Consider the following 21408-nt stretch of genomic DNA (forward strand, 5'->3'; position numbering starts at 1 on the left):
TAAATTAGCATGTAACTGGGAGATTAGCATGATGTTAATGTGAGGAATTAGCGTGTAACTGGTCACGGAAGTAGCTACGTTAAAGTCAGAGTTTACATATCAACAGAGGAGTTTAGCGTTGAAGTAGCCGTGTTAATGTGATAGATTAGCAGGATGTTAACGTGAGGAATTAGCATGTAACTGGTCACGGAAGTAGCTATGTTAAAGTCAGAGTTTACATATCAACAGAATAATTTAGCGTTGAAGTAGCCGTGTTAAAGTGATAAATTAGCAGGGTGTTAAAGTGATAAATTAGCATGTAACTGGGAGATTAGCATGATGTTAATGTGAGGAATTAGCATGTAACTGGTCACGGAAGTAGCTATGTTAAAGTCAGAGTTTACATATCAACAGAGGAGTTTAGCGTTGAAGTAGCCGTGTTAATGTGATAGATTAGCAGGGTGTTAAAGTGATACATTAGCATGTAACTGGGAGATTAGCATGATGTTAATGTGACGAATTAGCATGTAACTGGTCACGGAAGTAGCTATGTTAAAGTCAGAGTTTACATATCAACAGAAGAATTTAGCGTTGAAGTAGCCGTGTTAAAGTGATAGATTAGCAGGATGTTAAAGTGATAAATTAACATGTAACGGGGAGATTAGCATGATGTTAATGTGAGGGATTAGCATGTAACTGGTCACGGAAGTAGCTACGTTAAAGTCAGAGTTTACATATCAACAGAGGAATTTAGCGTTGAAGTAGCCGTGTTAATGTGATAGATTAGCAGGGTGTTAAAGTGATAAATTAGCATGTAACTGGGAGATTAGCATGATGTTAGTGTGAGGGATTAGCATGTAACTTGTCACGGAAGTAGCTACGTTAAAGTCAGAGTTTACATATCAACAAAATAATTTAGCATTGAAGTAGCCGTGTTAATATGATAGATTAGCAGGATGTTAACGTGATGAATTAGCATGTAACTGGGAGATTAGCATGATGTTAGTGTGAGGAATTAGCATGTAAATGGTCACGGAAGTAGCTATGTTAAAGTCAGAGTTTACATATCAACAAAATAATTTAGCATTGAAGTAGCCGTGTTAATATGATAGATTAGCAGGATGTTAACGTGATGAATTAGCATGTAACTGGGAGATTAGCATGATGTTAATGTGAGGAATTAGCATGTAACTGGTCACGGAAGTAGCTATGTTAAAGTCAAAGTTTACATATCAACAGAAAAATTTGGCATTGAAGTAGCCGTGTTAATGTGATAGATTAGCAGGGTGTTAAAGTGATACATTAGCATGTAACTGGGAGATTAGCATGATGTTAGTGTGAGGAATTAGCATGTAATGGTCACGGAAGTAGCTATGTTAAAGTCAGAGTTTATATATCAGCAGAATAATTTAGCGTTGAAGTAGCCGTGTTAAAGTGATAGATTAGCAGGATGTTAAAGTGATAAATTAACATGTAACGGGGAGATTAGCATGATGTTAATGTGAGGGATTAGCATGTAACTGGTCACAGAAGTAGCTATGTTAAAGTCAGAGTTTACATATCAACAGAAGAATTTAGCATTGAAGTAGCCGTGTTAAAGTGATAGATTAGCAGGGTGTTAAAGTGATACATTAGCATGTAACTGGGAGATTAGCATGATGTTAATGTGAAGAATTAGCATGTAACTGGTCACGGAAGTAGCTATGTTAAAGTCAGAGTTTACATATCAACAGAAGAATTTGGCATTGAAGTAGCCGTGTTAAAGTGATAGATTAGCAGGATGTTAAAGTGATAAATTAGCATGTAACTGGGAGATTAGCATGATGTTATTGTGAGGGATTAGCTTGTAACTGGTCATGGAAGTAGCCATGTTAAAGTCAGAGTTTACATATCAACAGAAGAATTTAGCATTGAAGTAGCCGTGTTAAAGTGATAGATTAGCAGGGTGTTAAAGTGATAAATTAGCATGTAACTGGGAGATTAGCACGATGTTAGTGTGAGGAATTAGCATGTAACTGGTCACGGAAGTAGCTATGTTAAAGTCAGAGTTTACATATCAACAGAGGAATTTAGCATTGAAGTAGCCGTGTTAAAGTGATAGATTAGCAGGGTGTTAAAGTGATAAATTAGCATGTAACTGGGAGATTAGCATGATGTTAACGTGAGGAATTAACATGTAACTGGTCACGGAAGTAGCTATGTTAAAGTCAGAGTTTACATATCAACAGAAGAATTTAGCATTGCAGTAGCTGTGTTAAAGTGATAGATTAGCAGGGTGTTAAAGTCAGAAATTAGCATATAACTGGGAGATCAGCATGATGTATACGTGAGGGATTAGCATGTAACTGGTCACGGAAGTAGCTACGTTAAAGTCAGAGTTTACATATCAACAGATGAGTTTAGCGTTGAAGTAGCCGTGTTAATGTGATAGATTAGCATGATGTTAAACTAAAGTGATAAATTAGCATGTAATGGTCACGAAAGTAGCTACGTTAAAGTCAGAGTTTACATATCAACAGAATAATTTAGCGTTGAAGTAGCCGTGTTGAAGTGATAGATTAGCAGGATGTTAAAGTGATAAATTAACATGTAACGGGGAGATTAGCATGATGTTAATGTGAGGGATTAGCATGTAACTGGTCACGGAAGTAGCTACGTTAAAGTCAGAGTTTACATATCAACAGAGGAATTTAGCGTTGAAGTAGCCGTGTTAATGTGATAGATTAGCAGGGTGTTAAAGTGATAAATTAGCATGTAACTGGGAGATTAGCATGATGTTAGTGTGAGGGATTAGCATGTAACTTGTCACGGAAGTAGCTACGTTAAAGTCAGAGTTTACATATCAACAGAGGCATTTAGCCTTGAAGTAGCCGTGTTAATGTGATAGATTAGCAGGGTGTTAAAGTGATAAATTAGCATGTAACTGGGAGATTAGCATGATGTTAGTGTGAGGAATTAGCATGTAAATGGTCACGGAAGTAGCTATGTTAAAGTCAGAGTTTACATATCAACAGAATAATTTAGCATTGAAGTAGCCGTGTTAATATGATAGATTAGCAGGATGTTAACGTGATGAATTAGCATGTAACTGGGAGATTAGCATGATGTTAATGTGAGGAATTAGCATGTAACTGGTCACGGAAGTAGCTATGTTAAAGTCAGTTTACATATCAACAGAAAAATTTGGCATTGAAGTAGCCGTGTTAATGTGATAGATTAGCAGGGTGTTAAAGTGATACATTAGCATGTAACTGGGAGATTAGCATGATGTTAGTGTGAGGAATTAGCATGTAATGGTCACGGAAGTAGCTATGTTAAAGTCAGAGTTTACATATCAACAGAATAATTTAGCGTTGAAGTAGCCGTGTTAAAGTGATAGATTAGCAGGGTGTTAAAGTGATAAATTAGCATGTAACTGGGAGATTAGCACGATGTTAGTGTGAGGAATTAGCATGTAACTTGTCACGGAAGTAGCTATGTTAAAGTCAGAGTTTACATATCAACAGAGGAGTTTAGCATTGAAGTAGCCGTGTTAATGTGTTGAATTAGCAGGATGTTAAAGTGATACATTATCATGTAACTGGGAGATTAGCATGATGTTAGTGTGAGGGATTTAGCATGTAACTGGTCACGGAAGTAGCTATGTTAAAGTCAGAGTTTACATATCAACAGAAGAATTTAGCATTGAAGTAGCCGTGTTAAAGTGATAGATTAGCAGGGTGTTAAAGTGATAAATTAGCATGTAACTGGGAGATTATCATGATGTTAACGTGAGGAATTAACATGTAACTGGTCACGGAAGTAGCTATGTTAAAGTCAGAGTTTACATATCAACAGAAGAATTTAGCATTGCAGTAGCTGTGTTAAAGTGATAGATTAGCAGGGTGTTAAAGTCAGAAATTAGCATATAACTGGGAGATCAGCATGATGTATACGTGAGGGATTAGCATGTAACTGGTCACGGAAGTAGCTACGTTAAAGTCAGAGTTTACATATCAACAGATGAGTTTAGCGTTGAAGTAGCCGTGTTAATGTGATAGATTAGCATGATGTTAAACTAAAGTGATAAATTAGCATGTAATGGTCACGGAAGTAGCTACGTTAAAGTCAGAGTTTACATATCAACAGAATAATTTAGCGTTGAAGTAGCCGTGTTAAAGTGATAGATTAGCAGGATGTTAAAGTGATAAATTAACATGTAACGGGGAGATTAGCATGATGTCAATGTGAGGGATTAGCATGTAACTGGTCACGGAAGTAGCTACGTTAAAGTCAGAGTTTACATATCAACAGAGGAATTTAGCGTTGAAGTAGCCGTGTTAATGTGATAGATTAGCAGGGTGTTAAAGTGATAAATTAGCATGTAACTGGGAGATTAGCATGATGTTAGTGTGAGGAATTAGCATGTAAATGGTCACGGAAGTAGCTATGTTAAAGTCAGAGTTTACATATCAACAGAATAATTTAGCATTGAAGTAGCCGTGTTAATATGATAGATTAGCAGGATGTTAACGTGATGAATTAGCATGTAACTGGGAGATTAGCATGATGTTAATGTGAGGAATTAGCATGTAACTGGTCACGGAAGTAGCTATGTTAAAGTCAGTTTACATATCAACAGAAAAATTTGGCATTGAAGTAGCCGTGTTAATGTGATAGATTAGCAGGGTGTTAAAGTGATACATTAGCATGTAACTGGGAGATTAGCATGATGTTAGTGTGAGGAATTAGCATGTAATGGTCACGGAAGTAGCTATGTTAAAGTCAGAGTTTACATATCAACAGAATAATTTAGCGTTGAAGTAGCCGTGTTAAAGTGATAGATTAGCAGGATGTTAAAGTGATAAATTAACATGTAACGGGGAGATTAGCATGATGTTAATGTGAGGGATTAGCATGTAACTGGTCACAGAAGTAGCTATGTTAAAGTCAGAGTTTACATATCAACAGAAGAATTTAGCATTGAAGTAGCCGTGTTAAAGTGATAGATTAGCAGGGTGTTAAAGTGATACATTAGCATGTAACTGGGAGATTAGCATGATGTTAATGTGAAGAATTAGCATGTAACTGGTCACGGAAGTAGCTATGTTAAAGTCAGAGTTTACATATCAACAGAAGAATTTGGCATTGAAGTAGCCGTGTTAAAGTGATAGATTGGCAGGATGTTAAAGTCAGAAATTAGCATGTAACTGGGAGATTAGCATGATGTTAATGTGAGGGATTAGCTTGTAACTGGTCATGGAAGTAGCCATGTTAAAGTCAGAGTTTACATATCAACAGAGGAGTTTAGCGTTGAAGTAGCCGTGTTAAAGTGATAGATTAGCAGGATGTTAAAGTGATAAATTAGCATGTAACTGGGAGATTAGCATGATGTTAGTGTGAGGGATTAGCTTGTAACTGGTCACGGAAGTAGCTATGTTAAAGCCAGAGTTTACATATCAACAGAAGAATTTAGCATTGAAGTAGCCGTGTTAAAGTGATAGATTAGCAGGGTGTTAAAGTGATAAATTAGCATGTAACTGGGAGATTAGCACGATGTTAGTGTGAGGAATTAGCATGTAACTTGTCACGGAAGTAGCTATGTTAAAGTCAGAGTTTACATATCAACAGAGGAGTTTAGCATTGAAGTAGCCGTGTTAATGTGTTGAATTAGCAGGATGTTAAAGTGATAAATTATCATGTAACTGGGAGATTAGCATGATGTTAGTGTGAGGGATTTAGCATGTAACTGGTCACGGAAGTAGCTATGTTAAAGTCAGAGTTTACATATCAACAGAAGAATTTAGCATTGAAGTAGCCGTGTTAAAGTGATAGATTAGCAGGGTGTTAAAGTGATAAATTAGCATGTAACTGGGAGATTAGCATGATGTTAACGTGAGGAATTAACATGTAACTGGTCACGGAAGTAGCTATGTTAAAGTCAGAGTTTACATATCAACAGAAGAATTTAGCATTGCAGTAGCTGTGTTAAAGTGATAGATTAGCAGGGTGTTAAAGTCAGAAATTAGCATATAACTGGGAGATTAGCATGATGTTAGTGTGAGGGATTAGCATGTAACTTGTCACGGAAGTAGCTACGTTAAAGTCAGAGTTTACATATCAACAGAGGCATTTAGCCTTGAAGTAGCCGTGTTAATGTGATAGATTAGCAGGGTGTTAAAGTGATAAATTAGCATGTAACTGGGAGATTAGCATGATGTTAGTGTGAGGAATTAGCATGTAAATGGTCACGGAAGTAGCTATGTTAAAGTCAGAGTTTACATATCAACAGAATAATTTAGCATTGAAGTAGCCGTGTTAATATGATAGATTAGCAGGATGTTAACGTGATGAATTAGCATGTAACTGGGAGATTAGCATGATGTTAATGTGAGGAATTAGCATGTAACTGGTCACGGAAGTAGCTATGTTAAAGTCAGTTTACATATCAACAGAAAAATTTGGCATTGAAGTAGCCGTGTTAATGTGATAGATTAGCAGGGTGTTAAAGTGATACATTAGCATGTAACTGGGAGATTAGCATGATGTTAGTGTGAGGAATTAGCATGTAATGGTCACGGAAGTAGCTATGTTAAAGTCAGAGTTTACATATCAACAGAATAATTTAGCGTTGAAGTAGCCGTGTTAAAGTGATAGATTAGCAGGGTGTTAAAGTGATAAATTAGCATGTAACTGGGAGATTAGCACGATGTTAGTGTGAGGAATTAGCATGTAAATGGTCACGGAAGTAGCTATGTTAAAGTCAGAGTTTACATATCAACAGAATAATTTAGCATTGAAGTAGCCGTGTTAATATGATAGATTAGCAGGATGTTAACGTGATGAATTAGCATGTAACTGGGAGATTAGCATGATGTTAATGTGAGGAATTAGCATGTAACTGGTCACGGAAGTAGCTATGTTAAAGTCAGTTTACATATCAACAGAAAAATTTGGCATTGAAGTAGCCGTGTTAATGTGATAGATTAGCAGGGTGTTAAAGTGATACATTAGCATGTAACTGGGAGATTAGCATGATGTTAGTGTGAGGAATTAGCATGTAATGGTCACGGAAGTAGCTATGTTAAAGTCAGAGTTTACATATCAACAGAATAATTTAGCGTTGAAGTAGCCGTGTTAAAGTGATAGATTAGCAGGGTGTTAAAGTGATAAATTAGCATGTAACTGGGAGATTAGCACGATGTTAGTGTGAGGAATTAGCATGTAACTTGTCACGGAAGTAGCTATGTTAAAGTCAGAGTTTACATATCAACAGAGGAGTTTAGCATTGAAGTAGCCGTGTTAATGTGTTGAATTAGCAGGATGTTAAAGTGATACATTATCATGTAACTGGGAGATTAGCATGATGTTAGTGTGAGGGATTTAGCATGTAACTGGTCACGGAAGTAGCTATGTTAAAGTCAGAGTTTACATATCAACAGAAGAATTTAGCATTGAAGTAGCCTTGTTAAAGTGATAGATTAGCAGGGTGTTAAAGTGATAAATTAGCATGTAACTGGGAGATTAGCATGATGTTAACGTGAGGAATTAACATGTAACTGGTCACGGAAGTAGCTATGTTAAAGTCAGAGTTTACATATCAACAGAAGAATTTAGCATTGCAGTAGCTGTGTTAAAGTGATAGATTAGCAGGGTGTTAAAGTCAGAAATTAGCATATAACTGGGAGATCAGCATGATGTATACGTGAGGGATTAGCATGTAACTGGTCACGGAAGTAGCTACGTTAAAGTCAGAGTTTACATATCAACAGATGAGTTTAGCGTTGAAGTAGCCGTGTTAATGTGATAGATTAGCATGATGTTAAACTAAAGTGATAAATTAGCATGTAATGGTCACGGAAGTAGCTACGTTAAAGTCAGAGTTTACATATCAACAGAATAATTTAGCGTTGAAGTAGCCGTGTTAAAGTGATAGATTAGCAGGATGTTAAAGTGATAAATTAACATGTAACGGGGAGATTAGCATGATGTCAATGTGAGGGATTAGCATGTAACTGGTCACGGAAGTAGCTACGTTAAAGTCAGAGTTTACATATCAACAGAGGAATTTAGCGTTGAAGTAGCCGTGTTAATGTGATAGATTAGCAGGGTGTTAAAGTGATAAATTGGCATGTAACTGGGAGATTAGCATGATGTTAGTGTGAGGAATTAGCATGTAAATGGTCACGGAAGTAGCTATGTTAAAGTCAGAGTTTACATATCAACAGAATAATTTAGCATTGAAGTAGCCGTGTTAATATGATAGATTAGCAGGATGTTAACGTGATGAATTAGCATGTAACTGGGAGATTAGCATGATGTTAATGTGAGGAATTAGCATGTAACTGGTCACGGAAGTAGCTATGTTAAAGTCAGTTTACATATCAACAGAAAAATTTGGCATTGAAGTAGCCGTGTTAATGTGATAGATTAGCAGGGTGTTAAAGTGATACATTAGCATGTAACTGGGAGATTAGCATGATGTTAGTGTGAGGAATTAGCATGTAATGGTCACGGAAGTAGCTATGTTAAAGTCAGAGTTTACATATCAACAGAATAATTTAGCGTTGAAGTAGCCGTGTTAAAGTGATAGATTAGCAGGATGTTAAAGTGATAAATTAACATGTAACGGGGAGATTAGCATGATGTTAATGTGAGGGATTAGCATGTAACTGGTCACAGAAGTAGCTATGTTAAAGTCAGAGTTTACATATCAACAGAAGAATTTAGCATTGAAGTAGCCGTGTTAAAGTGATAGATTAGCAGGGTGTTAAAGTGATACATTAGCATGTAACTGGGAGATTAGCATGATGTTAATGTGAAGAATTAGCATGTAACTGGTCACGGAAGTAGCTATGTTAAAGTCAGAGTTTACATATCAACAGAAGAATTTGGCATTGAAGTAGCCGTGTTAAAGTGATAGATTGGCAGGATGTTAAAGTCAGAAATTAGCATGTAACTGGGAAATTAGCATGATGTTAATGTGAGGGATTAGCTTGTAACTGGTCATGGAAGTAGCCATGTTAAAGTCAGAGTTTACATATCAACAGAGGAGTTTAGCGTTGAAGTAGCCGTGTTAAAGTGATAGATTAGCAGGATGTTAAAGTGATAAATTAGCATGTAACTGGGAGATTAGCATGATGTTAGTGTGAGGGATTAGCTTGTAACTGGTCACGGAAGTAGCTATGTTAAAGCCAGAGTTTACATATCAACAGAAGAATTTAGCATTGAAGTAGCCGTGTTAAAGTGATAGATTAGCAGGGTGTTAAAGTGATAAATTAGCATGTAACTGGGAGATTAGCACGATGTTAGTGTGAGGAATTAGCATGTAACTTGTCACGGAAGTAGCTATGTTAAAGTCAGAGTTTACATATCAACAGAGGAGTTTAGCATTGAAGTAGCCGTGTTAATGTGTTGAATTAGCAGGATGTTAAAGTGATAAATTATCATGTAACTGGGAGATTAGCATGATGTTAGTGTGAGGGATTTAGCATGTAACTGGTCACGGAAGTAGCTATGTTAAAGTCAGAGTTTACATATCAACAGAAGAATTTAGCATTGAAGTAGCCGTGTTAAAGTGATAGATTAGCAGGGTGTTAAAGTGATAAATTAGCATGTAACTGGGAGATTAGCATGATGTTAACGTGAGGAATTAACATGTAACTGGTCACGGAAGTAGCTATGTTAAAGTCAGAGTTTACATATCAACAGAAGAATTTAGCATTGCAGTAGCTGTGTTAAAGTGATAGATTAGCAGGGTGTTAAAGTCAGAAATTAGCATATAACTGGGAGATTAGCATGATGTATACGTGAGGGATTAGCATGTAACTGGTCACGGAAGTAGCTACGTTAAAGTCAGAGTTTACATATCAACACATGAGTTTAGCGTTGAAGTAGCCGTGTTAATGTGATAGATTAGCATGATGTTAAACTAAAGTGATAAATTAGCATGTAATGGTCACGGAAGTAGCTACGTTAAAGTCAGAGTTTACATATCAACAGAATAATTTAGCGTTGAAGTAGCCGTGTTAAAGTGATAGATTAGCAGGATGTTAAAGTGATAAATTAACATGTAACGGGGAGATTAGCATGATGTTAATGTGAGGGATTAGCATGTAACTGGTCACTGAAGTAGCTATGTTAAAGTCAGAGTTTACATATCAACAGAGGAGTTTAGCGTTGAAGTAGCCGTGTTAATGTGATTGATTAGCATGATGTTAAAGTGATAAATTAGCATGTAACTGGGAGATTAGCATGATGTTAGTGTGAGGGATTTAGCATGTAACTGGTCACGGAAGTAGCTATGTTAAAGTCAGAGTTTACATATCAACAGAAGAATTTACCATTGAAGTAGCCGCGTTAATGTGATAGATTAGCAGGGTGTTAAAGTGATAAATTAGCATGTAACTGGGAGATTAGCATGATGTTAATGTGAGGAATTAGCATGTAACTGGTCACGGAAGTAGCTATGTTAAAGTCAGAGTTTACATATCAACAGAGGAATTTAGCATTGAAGTAGCCGTGTTAATGTGTTGGATTAGCAGGGTGTTAAAGTCATAAATTAGCATGTAACTGGGAGAATAGCCTGATGTTAGTGTGAGGAATTAGCATGTAATGGTCACGGAAGTAGCTATGTTAAAGTCAGAGTTTACATATCAACAGAGGAGTTTTGCATTGAAGTAGCCGTGTTAAAGTGATAGATTAGCAGGGTGTTAAAGTGATAAATTAGCATGTAACTGGGAGATTAGCATGATGTTAATGTGAGGGATTTAGCATGTAACTGGTCATGGAAGTAGCTATGTTAAAGTCAGAGTTTACATATCAACAGAAGAATTTAGCATTAAAGTAGCCGTGTTAAAGTGATAGATTAGCAGGATGTTAAAGTGATAAATTAGCATGTAACTGGGAGATTAGCACGATGTTAGTGTGAGGGATTAGCTTGTAACTGGTCACGGAAGTAGCTATGTTAAAGTCAGAGTTTACATATCAACAAAATAATTTAGCATTGAAGCAGCTGTGTTAATGTGTTGGATTAGCAGGGTGTTAAAGTGATAAATTAACATGTAACTGGGAGATTAGCATGATGTTAATGTGAGGGATTAGCATGTAACTGGTCACGGAAGTAGCTATGTTAAAGTCAGAGTTTACATATCAACAGGGGCAATTTAGTATATGGACGCTAAATAACTGCAACTACCCAACTATCATACAATAAACCGATGTGAAAGAACTAAGTATAAACCACATCAATATAATCAATGTACTCAATATATTCTCCAATAAGCTGAGCTATTAACATAAAGCAACTGGGTGTACAATGCACTCTATAATGAATACCATATAGTAAACTGATAACAAAAATAAAATCTATAAACTACATCAACATTGTCAATAAACTCAATATCATCTCCAATCAGCTGAGCCACTAACAATAAGTCGTTATGCATTACAATTCTACGTCCGCAAAAGTGGTGGTTTAATTTTTATTTTTTTCCTACAATGTAAGCTCTCACATGTATTACATTGATATGCCTCCAACTAAACTTGTTTCTACATTGCACGACTATACACCATAATATACACTGCCATAGACAAACCCAACCCATTTAATTATACAATGCCTTACTATACACCGCCCTGTACTTTAGACTATGAAAAGATTAGACTTGTAATATTACACTATGTCTTGTTCTACCAACCCTACTGTGTACCACACTGCTGTTATACTATTTATTATACACTACACTATGGTTTATAGTGCAGTGTATAGTAGTGTGTAGAGTGTAGTGTATAGTAGTGTAGTGTATAGTAGTGTAGTGTATAGTAGTGTAGTGTGTAGTATATAGTAGTGTAGTGTACAGTAGTGTAGTGTATAGTAGTGCAGTGTATAGTAGTGTATAGTAGTGTAGTGTGTAGTATTGTAGTGTATAGTAGTGTAGTGTATAGTGGTGTAGTATATAGTAGTGTAGTGTATAGTAGTGTAGTGTATAGTGTAGTATATAGTAGTGTAGTGTATAGTAGTGTTTAGTAGTGTAGTGTATAGTAGTATATAGTAGTGTAGTGTGTAGTAGTGTAGTGTATAGTGTATTAGTAGTTTAGTTTATAGTAGTGTAGTGTATAGTAGTGTAGTGTGTAGTAGTGTAGTGTATAGTAGTGTAGTGTGTAGTGTGTAGTAGTGTAGTGTATAGTAGTGTAGTGTATAGTAGTGTAGTGTGTAGTAGTGTAGTGTGTAGTAGTGTAGTGTATAGTAGTGTATAGTGTAGTGAATAGTGTAGTGTACAGTGTAGTGTACAGTGTAGTCTATGGTTAATCGAACTCCGATTAACCTGCGGTTGTCATCGCAACGAGGTAGCGGGGGTGGTGGTGGTGGTGGTCGTGGTGGTGGTTATGGTGGTGGTCGTCGTGGTGATGGTGTTGGTGGTGGTGGTTATGGTGGTGGTGGTCGTCGTGGTGATGGTGGTGGTGGTCGTGGTGGTGGTCGTGGTAGTGGTGGTGATGGTGGTGGTCAAGGTGGTGGTGGTGGTGATGGTGTTGGTGGTGGTCAAGGTGGCGGTGGTCAAGGTGGTGGTCATGGTGGTCGTGGTGATGGTGTTGGTGGTTGTCATGGTGGTGGTGGTAGTGGTGGTCGTGGTGATGGTGTTGGTGGTTGTCATAGTGGTGGTCGTGGTGGTTGTGGTAGTGGTGGTCAAGGTGGTGGTCATGGTGGTGGTGGTGATGGTGTTGGTGGTTGTCATGGTGGTGGTGGTGGTCGTGGTGGTTGTGCTAGTGGTGGTCAAGGTGGTGGTGGTGATGGTGTTGGTGGTTGTCATGGTGGTGGTCGTGGTGGTTGTGGTAGTGGTGGTCATGGTGGTGGTGATGGTGTTGGTGGTGGTCATGGTGGTGGTGGTGGTGGTCATGGTAGTGGTGATGGTGTTGGTGGTGGTCATAGTGGTGGTGGTGGTAGTGGTGGTCATGGTAGTGGTGATGGTGTTGGTGGTGGTCATGGTGGTGGTGGTCAAGGTGGTGGTCATGGTGGTCGTGGTGATGGTGTTGGTGGTTGTCATGGTGGTGGTGGTAGTGGTGGTCGTGGTGATGGTGTTGGTGGTTGTCATAGTGGTGGTCGTGGTGGTTGTGGTAGTGGTGGTCAAGGTGGTGGTGGTGATGGTGTTGGTGGTTGTCATGGTGGTGGTGGTGGTGGTTGTGGTAGTGGTGGTCATGGTGGTGGTGATGGTGTTGGTGGTGGTCATGGTGGTGGTGGTGGTGGTCATGGTAGTGGTGATGGTGTTGGTGGTGGTCATGGTAGTGTTGGTGGTGGTCGTGGTGGTGGTGATGGTGTTGGCGGTGGTCATAGTGGTGGTGGTGGTAGTGGTGGTCGTGGTGGTGGTGGTGGTAGTGGTGGTCATGGTAGTGGTGATGGTGTTGGTGGTGGTCATGGTGGTGGTGGTGGTGGTCATGGTAGTGGTGATGGTGTTGGTGGTGGTCATAGTGGTGGTGGTGGTAGTGGTGGTCATGGTAGTGGTGATGGTGTTGGTGGTGGTCATGGTGGTGGTGGTCAAGGTGGTGGTCATGGTGGTCGTGGTGATGGTGTTGGTGGTTGTCATGGTGGTGGTGGTAGTGGTGGTCGTGGTGATGGTGTTGGTGGTTGTCATAGTGGTGGTCGTGGTGGTTGTGGTAGTGGTGGTCAAGGTGGTGGTGGTGATGGTGTTGGTGGTTGTCATGGTGGTGGTGGTGGTGGTTGTGGTAGTGGTGGTCATGGTGGTGGTGATGGTGTTGGTGGTGGTCATGGTGGTGGTGGTGGTGGTCATGGTAGTGGTGATGGTGTTGGTGGTGGTCATGGTAGTGTTGGTGGTGGTCGTGGTGGTGGTGATGGTGTTGGCGGTGGTCATAGTGGTGGTGGTGGTAGTGGTGGTCGTGGTGGTGGTGGTGGTAGTGGTGGTCATGGTAGTGGTGATGGTGTTGGTGGTGGTCATGGTGGTGGTGGTGGTGGTCATGGTAGTGGTGATGGTGTTGGTGGTGGTCATGGTGGTGGTGGTCATGGTAGTGGTGATGGTGTTGGTGGTGGTCATGGTGGTGGTGATGGTAGTGGTGGTCATGGTGGTGGTGATGGTAGTGGTGGTCATGGTGGTGGTGGTGGTGGTCATGGTAGTGGTGATGGTGTTGGTGGTGGTCATGGTGGTGGTGGTCATGGTAGTGGTGATGGTGTTGGTGGTGGTCATGGTGGTGGTGATGGTAGTGGTGGTCATGGTGGTGGTGATGGTAGTGGTGGTCATGGTAGTGTTGGTGGTGGTCGTGGTGGTGGTGATGGTGTTGGTGGTGGTCATGGTGGTGGTGGTCATGGTAGTGGTGATGGTAGTGGTGGTGGTCATGGTGGTGGTGATGGTAGTGGTGGTCATGGTGGTGGTGATGGTAGTGGTGGTCATGGTAGTGTTGGTGGTGGTCGTGGTGGTGGTGATGGTGTTGGCGGTGGCCGTGCTGGCGCTGGCGGTGCAAAGCTTTGTGACCCTTTAAAAAAAAAAACAGAAAAACACAGGCCCGGCTAAAAACGAACAAAAACAACAACAGCAGCAACAACAACAACAACATCAACAACATCAACAACAACATCACCAACAACAACAACATCACCAACATCACCAATAACAACAACAGCAACATCACCAACAACATCAACAACAACAACATCACCAACATCACCAACAACAACATCAACAACAACATCACCAACAACAACAACATCATCACCAACAACAACAACAACATCACTAACAACAACATCAACAACAACATCACCAACAACACCAACAACAACATCACCAACAACATCAACAACAACAACATCACCAACAACAACAACACCACCAACATCACCAACAACAACATCACCAACATCACCAACACCAACAACAACACCAACATCACCAACATCACCAACAACATCACCAACCAACAACAACATCACCAACATCACCAACAACATCAACAACAACATCAACAACAACACCACCAACAACATCACCAACAACATCACCAACCAACATCACCAACAACAACATCACCAACATCACCAACACCAACAACAACACCAACAACACCAACAACAACACCAACACCAACAACATCACCAACAACATCACCAACATCACCAACCAACACCACCACCAACAACATCAACATCACCAACATCACCAACAACAACAACAACATCACCAACACCAACACCAACATCACCAACAACACCAACAAGAACAACAACATCACCAACATCACCAACAACAACACCAACACCAACATCACCAACAACAACATCACCAACATCACCAACAACATCAACATCACCAACATCACCAACATCACCAACAACATCACCAACAACATCACCAACAACACCAACAACAACATCACCAACATCACCAACAACAACAACATCACCAACATCACCAACAACATCAACAACATCACTAACAACAACATCAACAACAACATCACCAACAACACCAACAACAACAACAACATCACCAACAACAACACCAACATCACCAACAACACCAACAAGAACAACAACACCAACAACATCACCAACAACACCAACAACACCAACACCACCAACACCAACACCACCAACCAACAACAACACCAACACCACCACCACCACCACCAACATCACCAGCGGCCCACCTTGCCAGACGAGGCGGACGGCGTGCGACGCGCCCAGCGACACCTTGAAGTCTTGGCAGTCGACGACTGGGTGGCAGTAGTAGCTCGTCTCCACGTCGCCCTCCGTCACGCCCTCGATGATCAGCGACACCTCGGCCGTAGCTCCTCCGCCGCCGCCGCCGCCGCCGGCGACGCCGACGGCTCGCAGCCGGCCCCGGCCGCGGCCCCGGCCCTCGCCGCGGCCCCGGCCCTCGCCGCCGCCCCGGCCCTCGCCGCTGACCGTCCACGTGGCGGTGACGGCGGTGGGCAGCCGGCACCCGGCCGGGAGCGCCAGCGACGAGACGGTGCAGCGGAGAGTCGCGTCGGAGCCGCGACTCACCGCCACCCGGACCTCGACGCAGAGGAGGAACGCCGTCCCGTCGGTCTTCTCCACCGCCTTGCAGCGGCCACGCTCCGGCTCCGTGGATCCTGGCGAGGGGGGGGGGCAGAGGGAGAGGGCGTGAGGTCACGGGGGGCAGACACAGCGGGAGGTCACCGGTCGACTGACTGAGATGACCGAGATGAGTGAGATGAGTGGCCGGTGCACCACCTGCGCCCCCTACTAGTGGCAACCCGCTGTGCTTTAGCCGCCCGGCGCTCCGCTCGTTGTTGTGAGCGTCGCTCCTCCGCCCTCCGTTGTTGTTGTTGTTGTTGGAGGGCGACTGCCTCCAACTGCCCAGTAGCAGCGTCCTTCACGAGCCTCCTCCTCCACAGAGGCCGATCTTGACACCGCCGGTACCGGTCATCGGCAAGTCCGCTCAGCTCCACGTCCTCCTGTACCACGTCGCTCCATCTCTTCTCTAGCCCGTGCCGCGCCCGTTTAGCCCCCTCGATCCGGCCGAACAAAAACTGTTTCGGCATGCAGTGGTTGGGCATGCGGGCTACATGACCCAGCCAACGCAGCCTTGCCTGCCGGAGGAGCTCACCGATGAGACTTTGCCCAATTCTTTCGAGGATTTGTGAGCTCCTCACACGATCCAGCCTGGTTAAACCAAGGATTGATCGTAGGCGGGCCAACCTAAATGTTTCTAACCGGCGAAGATGTTCCATTAGGGGGGTCCACGTTTCGCAAGCGTAGAGAAGGGAGGGAATGACCATGGCCGAGAAGACCCGAAGCTTCGTGCGGAGCGACAGACCAGGTAGCTTCCACACAGCGTTACGCAACCGATGAAAAGATATTGCCGCTCGACTGATTCGGAGTGAGACCTCTGCTGTTAAACCGGAGCCAGTCATAAGCACACTGCCCAGGTATGGGAAACTCTCCACTCTCTCCACAACTGCCCCATCACCGATTTGGGGTTGCGGGGGTGGAGTGTCCGATGGTACAAAATACCCAGGCAGGTGCTTAGTTTTGGTGGGGCTGGTGGTAAGGCCTCACCTCTTAGTGGCACGCTCCAGTCTCAGCAGCAGCGTCTCCAACTCCTCCTTTGAGTGAGCCGCAATTACCAGGTTATCGGCATACATAACGTGGTTGACCAATAGGGAACCATCCCTTGACCGCACCCGGGCATCGATCAGCCTCCCATTGTATCTGTACCAGATGGAAATTCCTCCGGTACAGCTATTGAAGGCTTCACGAACTACGTGGTCGAAATAGATGTTAAATAATGTGGGAGCCAGAGGACATCCCTGTCGCACCCCAAGGTGAACAGGGAATGGCTCTGACTCCCGGCCACGTAGTTTTACCCGGGCCCGCTCACCATCATGAAGGTCCTTAATGATCGTGAGCAGAGGGTCAGGGACTCCAAAAGCACGAAGAGCAGCCCAGAGCCCAGGCCTACTGATGGTATCATAGGCCTTGACCAGGTCAATAAAGCAGAGATGTAGGTCTTGTTGGAATTCCCTACACCTCTCCTGTAGCAGACGAACAGAAAATATGGCATCTGTGCAGGACCGCCCTTTCCTGAAACCACACTGGGGCTCCGCAAGCCTCTCCTCAACGTGCCTAGCAAGGCGATGTTGAATAATCCTTGCCAGGACCTTTCCCGGCACACTGAGGAGTGAGATGCCCCTGTAGTTGTTACAGTCTGTGCGGTCCCTCTTCTTAAAGAGGGGGACCACCAGGGCATCCTTCCAATCCCGCGGAACCCGTCCAGTGGCCCAGACTGTTGGTTTGGCAATGCAGGTTACTTTTTTGATGGAGTTAAATAGAGATTTGTGATCATGGGCCACTGAGGCAGACTCCATCTCCTCAGCAACCCGCGACCACCACCCATCTTTGCAGCGCCTCACGGCTCCCCGAACCTCCGAGTGAAGGCTGCGGTAAGCCTCCTCATTCTCTGACGTGGGATGCTATAGACGATCAGAGTGGGCCTGTCGCTTTTCTCAACCATCCTGAATACATCCTCTGTCATCCAGGGTCTCTGGGGAGGTCTGGACCGCGTACCCAAAGCAGCCATTGCAGCTGCATGAGTCACAGCCCTAAACCTCGCCCATTTACCCTCGACATCTGGAGGAGTGGGGGTCGATGCCAACCCCAGCCGCAAGCGATGATGAAATTCTCGCTTGCAACTTCCATCAGCTAGCTGAGACCAGGCCACCTTAGGTTGGAATGGGGTCTTCGGTGTACACCCACCACCGGAGTGGAAAAATGGCAGGCCCATCTTACAGATGACAAGTCGATGGTCAGAGGGCAGATCAGCTCCACAGTAGGTCCTGGTGTCAAGGACATGGGCTCGCATCCGCTGTTCCGTCACTATGTAGTCCAGCAGATGTTCTTGCTTGGACCCGGCATGCATCCATGATGTTGTGCGGATGCGCCGATGCTGGAACAGCGTGTTGGTAATTACAAGCCCATGGGCTGCACAGAAATCTATCAGCCTCCTACGGTTGTTATTGAGCTGATCTGGTCCATGCCTTCCAATCACTCCAGACCAGGTACCAGCATCATGACCAACTCGGGCATTGAAGTCGCCCAACAAGATGACTCTATCCCGAGGGGCCACTTTAGCCAGCACCTGTGACAGGAGGTCACACACACACTCACTCACACAGACTCACACACTCACACAGACTCACCCACACACTCACACACTCACTCACACAAACACTCACATACACACTCACTCACATAATCACTCACACACACATACACACATACATAAACACACATGCTCACTCACACAAACACTCACATACACACACATACACACACTCACACACTCACACAAAACTCACATACACACACATACACACACACTCACATACACACACATACATACACACATACACACACAACAACAACAACCGCCATTCGCCACTAAGTGGCGGTGACGTCACCACGACGCTTGTGCCAGGCTATGTGCACCCTGAGGCCACGTGAAGTGTCGAACGCCCGCTGGCAGGAGGTCACGGGGCAGACCCAGGTGCCACGGGTCGACTGACTGAGATCACTGGCTGGTGCACCACCTGTGCCCCCTACTGTGCCAACCTGCTGTGCTTTAGCCACCCGGCGCTCCGCTCGTTGTTGTGAGCGTCGCTCCTCCGCCCTCCGTTGTTGGAGGGCGACTGCCTCCAACTGCCCAGTAGCGTCCTTCACGAGCCTCCTCCACAGAGGCCGATCTTGACACCGCTGGTACCAGTCATTGGCAAGTCCACTCAGCTCCACGTCCTCCTGTACCACATCACTCCATCTCTACTCTAGCCCGTGCCGCGCCCGCTTAGCCCCCTCGATCCGGCCGAACAAAAGCTGTTTCGGCATGCGGTGGCTGGGCATGCGGGCTACATGACCCAGCCAACGCAGCCTTGCCTGCCGGAGGAGCTCACCGATGGGACCTTGCCCAGATCTTTCAAGGATTTGTGAGCTCCTCACACAATCCAGTCTGGTTAAACCCAGGATGGATCGTAGGCAGGCCAGCCTAAATGTTTCTAACCGGCGAAGATGTTCCATTAGGGGGGTCCACGTTTCGCAAGCGTAGAGAAGGGAGGGAATGACCGTGGCCGAGAAGACCTGAAGCTTAGTGCGGAGCGACAGACCAGGTAGCTTCCACACAGCGTTACGCAACCGATGAAAAGATATTGCTGACTGATTCGGAGTGAGACCTCTGCTGTTAAACTGGAGCCAGTCATAAGCACACTGCCCAGGTATGGGAAACTCTCCACTCTCTCCACAACTGCCCCATCACCGATTGGGAGTTGTGGGGGTGGAGTGACCGATGGTACAAAATACCCAGGTAGGTGCTTAGTTTTGGTGGGGCTGATGGTAAGGCCCCACCTCTTAGTGGCACGCTCCAGTCTCAGCAGCAGCGTCTCCAACTCTTCCTCTGAATGAGCAGCTATTACCAAATCATCAGCATACATACACACACACACTCACATACACACACACACATACACACACTCACACACATACATACACACACATACACACACATTCTCACACACATACACATACAAAGATCCCCCGTATAGCCTTAACAGACTGTAGGGGCAAGTGCTGTTAGCGAGCACCTATGAAGGCCGGAACGGTACATGAGGGGGTGGGTGGCCAGCACCACGCCCGACCGCCTTTGTCTCCCTACATACATACACACATACATACACACACATACATACACACACTCACTCACACTTTCCTCACCAGGCCAGTCGTTGCAGGAGGCGAGGCAGAGGAACTGGAACGCAAATCCCAGCAGCACCCACATCGTGGTCACGTGGTGGTGTCCGCGTCTCTCGCTCTCCACGTATCTCTCTCTCCACGTATCTCTCTCCACGTATCTCTCTCCACGTATATCTCTCTACACGTATCTCTCTCTACACGTATCTCTCTCCACGTATCTCTCTCTACAGGTATCTCTCTACAGGTATCTCTCTACACGTATCTCTCTCTACACGTATCTCTCTCTACACGTATCTCTCTCTACACGTATCTCTCTACAGGTATCTCTCTACAGGTATCTCTCTCTACAGGTACCTCTCTACAGGTACCTCTCTACAGGTATCTCTCTCTACAGGTACCTCTCTACAGGTATCTCTCTACAGGTATCTCTCTACAGGTACCTCTCTACAGGTATCTCTCTACAGGTATCTCTCTCTACAGGTATTTCTCTCCACGTATCTCTCTACAGGTATCTCTCTCTACAGGTATCTCTCTCTACAGGTATCTCTCTCCACGTATCTCTCTACAGGTATCTCTCTACAGGTATCTCTCTACAGGTATCTCTCTACACGTATCTCTCTACAGGTATCTCTCTCTACAGGTATCTCTCTCCAGGTATCTCTCTCTAGGTATCTCTCTACAGGTATCTCTCTACAGGTATCTCTCTCTACAGGTATCTCTCTACAGGTATCTCTCTCTAGGTATCTCTCTATACAGGTATCTCTCTCTCTACAGGTATCTCTCTCTACAGGTATCTCTCTCTACAGGTACCTCTCTACAGGTACCTCTCTCCAGGTACCTCTCTACAGGTATCTCTCTCTACACGTATCTCTCTCTACAGGTATCTCTCTACAGGTATCTCTCTCTACAGGTACCTCTCTACAGGTATCTCTCTACAGGTATCTCTCTCTACAGGTACCTCTCTACAGGTATCTCTCTACAGGTATCTCTCTCTACAGGTATCTCTCTACAGGTACCTCTCTACAGGTATCTCTCTACAGGTATCTCTCTCTACAGGTACCTCTCTACAGGTACCTCTGTGTATCTCCAGGTACCTCTCTCCAGGTATCTCTACAGGTACCTCTCTACAGGTATCTCTCTACAGGTACCTCTGTGTATCTCCAGGTACCTCTCTACAGGTACCTCTCTACAGGTACCTCTCTACAGGTATCTCTCTCTAC

General features: G+C 43.8%; 1 protein-coding gene across 1 annotated transcript in view; it reads right to left on the bottom strand.

Annotated features, from left to right (window-relative positions):
* The window catches only part of LOC142923948 (uncharacterized), a 41359-nt gene extending 19951 nt beyond the window's left edge, over positions 1 to 21408 (bottom strand). The window contains exons 1-2 of the mRNA XM_076064971.1: positions 20210 to 21408; positions 15613 to 16059 (exon numbers count right to left, since the gene is read on the bottom strand). Of these exons, the coding sequence (XP_075921086.1) occupies positions 15613 to 16059; positions 20210 to 20273 (511 nt within the window). The 5' untranslated portion in view covers positions 20274 to 21408. The remainder of the gene's footprint in view (positions 1 to 15612; positions 16060 to 20209) is intronic.

The sequence above is a fragment of the Petromyzon marinus genome, unplaced genomic scaffold, assembly GCF_048934315.1.
Source record: "Petromyzon marinus isolate PM22_M1 ecotype Great Lakes invasive population unplaced genomic scaffold, UKy_Petmar_22M1.pri1.0 PM_Scaffold_94, whole genome shotgun sequence".
Lineage (NCBI taxonomy): Eukaryota > Metazoa > Chordata > Hyperoartia > Petromyzontiformes > Petromyzontidae > Petromyzon > Petromyzon marinus.